Here is a 5,381-nt window from a genome sequence, read left to right on the forward strand (position 1 = left end):
TCTAACTCCAAAAGATCCAAATAAGGTTTTGGACACCAAATTTTTTTTATGTTTTGCAGATTTTTTTAAAATCAAGCAAGTCTCTTTAAATATTCAAGATTTGATATCAATGGAATTTAGAAATGTTTATTTTTTTTAAATTAAATTGTTTAGGAAGAGATCTTTAATCATCATATCATTCTTTTTTATTATGATAAAAATAGAGGTGTTTATTTCTTGCAGATTCAAGGAAAATGTCTCTTCTGTTTTGTGATTCAAAAGATGTATTTTCATCTTTTCTAAGATTAAAAAAATATTTTCTAAACTTAAACTTTATTCTCGTTGTAAATTATGATTAATTTTAATAATTGATTAATTCTCCTTAAAGATATTAACAACTGAACTTAAAATATTTTAATACAAGAAATTTAAAAATAAAATTTAAAAGACACAATTTTATTAAATAAATCAATTCATTTTCTCTTAATTTTTTTCATATGTGAATATTTCACTACGATTTTTTAACAAAATTAAAAATAAGGCTTTCTTCTTTTAAACTAAACATAAATAAATTATAAAACATTGTTTTAAAATATGATTTTTTTATTAAAATTCTTGTTTTGAAACACGTTCTGAATTTTTTTTTTCTAAAACTTATATATTTTTGTAAAGTTTTTAATAAGGTTGTCATATATGGTAAAAAGTCCTATTTTTCATAGCATATAAATGTGTAATAAACTGATTCTGAAGAAGCTCTACCAAGTACGTGTCTTTTCCCATAACGTATTGCAATGTTCTTTTTCTTTTCTATCTCTTTATGTGTCAAAGTGCACAGCAATTTTGAAAACACATGCTTTTAAAAAATAACAGAACACAAATTTATGAAATACTAAGAAATACTAACAAATGAATCAAATAAAGCATCAAATAAAATGGTCAAAGCACCAATAAACTCACAAAGCTAACTCAAAAAACAATTGGTTTCAAAAAAACTGTTTCCAAAATAATTTTTCACCATTCAGCAATCAAATTCTCATCCAAAACAAAAACAGTAGGGAGATTTTTCTCATATATTTCTGTTTCCATCTAGTTCAACAAACCTCTCCCCTCAATTCCAGTTTTGTATCTTGCACCACCCTTCACAAGCTATCTATCTGAACAACCTTGCTTAGCTATATTTTGAAAACTAAACAATTTCTGAAAATGTAACTCAAATACACCCGAATTGTTCATATTGATTAAGGATTGATTAGTAGAAACAGTAGAAGAATTCTATACATCTTATTCACCTACAACCACAGATGTTAAATCTACAAAAAAGGAGAAGAGATAGGACATGCTCCCTTTTGCTGACTGTGCATGAATCTACTTGCATCAATCGTGCTTTCTTTTGCAGCCTTCTAGTCTGAAAAGTCTGAAGCAGGTGTAAACTAGCACTAGGAATGCAACAAGAAACACTGCAACAAAGAAAGAGTTCAATTTAATCATCATACTATAATACTAAGCGTGCCACCTTAAAAGATTGACATACAAACTAAATGATCACTTGCTTTGTTAGTGGAACTTAGAGAAGTGACTTACCAATTAAGGTGCAAAAGAACAAGATCGCTAGGCGATATCTTACAAACCATGGCAGACTAACTTCAAGGGTGCAATGCTTTTGATTATCATGACCTGCCTTTTCTCTGTCAAAACTCTCTGAATTTGATGATTGCAATTCCGTCAATGAAACATCAACACCTGTAACCATGATGCTCTCTTTGTCCCTCACTTTTAACTTGAGAGTCACTGGGTGAGAGTCCCAATCTATTTCAATGGTTCCAAAGTTTGGCTGACCTAATGAAAACCCACATTTGAAACATCAAAAGCATGAAAAACAATATAAATATCCTTACCAAAAATAAGAAGGAAAAGTTTACCATATATACAAGATTTGTATCTGCAGTGTTGGCCCTTTACTCTCATTGTAGATGGGGTCAACAATGCAACAAATCTCACAAAAGAACGCAGGAAAGGTGGGACAACTTCCTCGACTGATTGAGTAACCCCACTTGAGGTTACATCATAAAGTGGATAGCCCACAGCACAATCATATCTCGTGATTTCCCCAAAGTGCACATCTCCACTGAGAAAAAATACTCCAGCTCTCTGCATAGAAAAGACTAATGAGAGGTGAAATGAGTACTCACTTCACCAACATAATTGGTAACAATGTAAATTCCTTTTAACAACAAAGATGTAAAACAGAAAATAGAAGTAGAATATGAATGTCCTGAAACTTGTTACCTTACTATCAGCTATTAATTTAAATAGCCGGTCTCTTTCCTTTGGAAAACGACCCCATGACTCCATTGCAAACAATGGATGAATGGTTGCCGAAAGATTTGATATAACCTGACATATAGATTAACTATATAATGTAATCACTTCAAGTCAAATTTAGATACACGCTGTCAAAAACACAGGCATAATAGTTGATGATGCAACCAAAATTCAAAGATGCAGATGTCATAAAAAATCATTTGTTTATTATTATGAATAATTTTGAACTATGTCTGGCACTATTAGTAATTGTAGTACCTGAATAGAAGATCCAATTATGGTAAGAGCCGTTGGTGGACCCTTGATCTCTTTCTCCAACCACAACCACTGTGAATTCCCCAAAATGGTACCATCACTTCCTACAGGGTCTCTGTGATATCTAGTATCTAAGAGTACAATCTGAGAAGTTTTCCACAATCCGCAATAAAAGCAGTATTAGCACAAGATGAGTGCTTAAAAGTCAAAACACGATTTAAAAGCAACTCTCAAGTCTTATTATTGACAAAAACAAAGTGTGCGTTTTAACTTCATGTAAGACATTTAAAATGATCAAGTAATGGCTACCATCCTACCAGGGGACAATAATATAGAAAAAATTGTAGGAATTTGAGAAAGAATATTATATTACATTTGGTCAATACCTTGATATCTCTACCTACAGGACCATACGTATATGAGACATATACACCAGCCTGTTTCCGCCTGAAATGAGAAGATAGGGTAAGTATGTAAATCAATATCTGCTTCCTATTAAAATTTGTGAATGGGTGAATACATGATCTGCTAGACATGTAATCTTTCCTCTCCATGAAGAAAAAAGAGTTTTCACATGCAATACAACCGTAAGCATCATATAAGAAAACTACCCCAATAATCAAGAGAATGATTCAATAAGTTAGGCAGAACAAATCAAATAACACAAAATGCAAGGTTAAGATCAGTCCAACATAATAATGCATATCCACCTACCGTGGGCTATCTTGAGGTTCATCCAAGAAATCAAGAAGCAACTTCTGGTTGGTGATTTTTCCTTGAAATTCTTTTCCTGCATCATTTAATCCATAATCGTGATCATCCCATGTACCAATAACCTATCAACAAACCAAATGTGAAAGTCAGGCCAAGATACCAATAAACATAATCACCATTTTAGTAAATCAGCCCACAGGCATTTCAACATTGTGCTTTCAATAACAATCTCAACTAGAAAACAATAACAAATAGAAAATCTTAGAATAAAACACCTTAGCATTCTGATGAAGTCGAATATAGCCAGGACTAGACTTAGCCTTTTCATATCTAGCCTTCATTTCCTGCTCAGAAGAAGGAACAAATCGTGGAACATTCTTCCATGGCCCAACAGTCCTTTCCCGTCCAAATACTTTGAAAGGGCGTTTGGAGTCCCCGTAAATGTTATCACCCAGCCATATAAAAATTTGGGGACGGAAGTCCGCCACTGCATCCCAAATGGGCTGGCAAACACACAGCATACACATACGTTAATGATCTGACATGAAGAAGTTAACAACACCCAGAAATCGTAGCAATTAGAAGCCTAAATAGTAACAGATATTAGGATTTTAGTCTAAAGCTGTACGATTTGTAAACCCAAACTACAACCAAAAAAACACTAAAGCTTAGCCCTGTGATTTCTTGAATTTAGTTGCGGCAGATGAAATACAATTTTGTTGGCTTGATTAAGAAATACTATAAAAGACCATACAGTTGCATACTGCCAAGTACAGCGTAAAATAAAAAGTTGTCTAGTTTTGGTTCAGCACGAATGATTGATTTTCAGTGGCAGAAGGGTGAAATACACCATTTATTGAAGTTGTCTACTGCATAATGAATTTTGAATTCTTCTAAAAATTGGGATAAAACGAAGTTTCAGATGCATCTCACTCTTTCGTGAAAAATTATACATTCCTTATCATCCCCACCAAGAATTCTTACAAACAGGGAACAGGTTCCAGAATCCAAGGAAAATTAATTATAAACAGAAACAGTTGGTTTATTATTTGTTACATAAAATTAATCAAATTTCTTTTGTTCACAGAAATTTACATAATTGTCGTGGTTGTTATTATTGCTGTTTCTTTTTTTAAGTTGAGTACAAAAGAGCTGCAGTTCGCTTAAAGCTGACGTAATACTGGGACTCCAACAGCATGTTAGTACAAGAATTGAGATATCGTGGTTGGAACAAAGAAACAGAATAACTAGTATATCAGTTCCATTACACGACACTGCAGAATGGGTAAAAATAAAACAAAGAAAAGACAAAACAAGAATAAAAAGTAGAAAAAATAACAAACAAAAAAGCATAACAAAATAGGAAAATTTTTTGAAACCTGAGGAGCGCTCTGGTTGGAGCATGATCCGAAGGCAATTCGGGAGACCACTTGTTCCTGCTTCTCGTGACTGTCGGAACTGGTAACGGTTACTGTAAAGCTGACCATTCCGATAAAAACAACGGCGTTCCACCACCGGCTCCGCCGCAGACGTTGATCGATACCCATTTGCGCAAAAACCACGACTTCGAATTCAGTTCTTTCTCAGAGATCATAAAAAGGGAACTTTCTCACAATTTGAGACCAATGGCAGACACAAAATGAAACTTTCGGTTCTTATATAACCAATTTATTTTCTCTTTTTTATATACACTTTCCAATAAAAATAAAAATAAAACACAGCATTGAATGAAACAATTTTCAAATTTGGAAATAAATATACGTAATTTTTATGAGACAAAAACATCTTTTTTCTCTGCAAGAGATTGTCGCAAAGTCACTTTTTTACATAATCTTTTCTAGACAATTATTTTTTTCGGAAGAGGTAGTCATAAAGTCACCTTTTTTCTGTAAAATTAATACTATTAGATTGGAAATAGTTAAGTTTATTCTTAGTATATTTATTGGTACCAAATATCTTTTAAAATTTATCACTAACCTTTATAAAAAATCTAAAGTAAAATCTTCTCACTTTAAAACTCTTTTTAATCGGTTAAACTTAAAATTAGAACTTCATTTCAAAATTAAAATTTAACTTTACTCACACTAATGCTATAATCTAAAAATGATTAA

At 32.4% G+C, this 5,381-nt stretch overlaps 1 protein-coding gene across 1 annotated transcript; it reads right to left on the reverse strand.

Moving 5' to 3' along the window:
* Positions 1-983: 983 nt before the first annotated feature.
* On the reverse strand, positions 984-4,904 carry LOC108337487 (uncharacterized). The gene is made up of 9 exons (XM_017574020.2): positions 4,650-4,904; positions 3,546-3,773; positions 3,271-3,392; positions 2,943-3,003; positions 2,560-2,700; positions 2,266-2,373; positions 1,899-2,127; positions 1,561-1,815; positions 984-1,436 (listed from the first exon to the last, which is right to left on the reverse strand). The coding sequence occupies exons 1-9, from the start codon at positions 4,815-4,817 to the stop codon at positions 1,354-1,356; spliced, it is 1,395 nt and encodes a 464-aa protein (XP_017429509.1). The 5' UTR covers positions 4,818-4,904; the 3' UTR covers positions 984-1,353.
* Positions 4,905-5,381: the final 477 nt, after the last annotated feature.

This window comes from Vigna angularis, chromosome 7 (assembly GCF_016808095.1).
Source record: "Vigna angularis cultivar LongXiaoDou No.4 chromosome 7, ASM1680809v1, whole genome shotgun sequence".
NCBI classification, from domain to species: domain Eukaryota; kingdom Viridiplantae; phylum Streptophyta; class Magnoliopsida; order Fabales; family Fabaceae; genus Vigna; species Vigna angularis.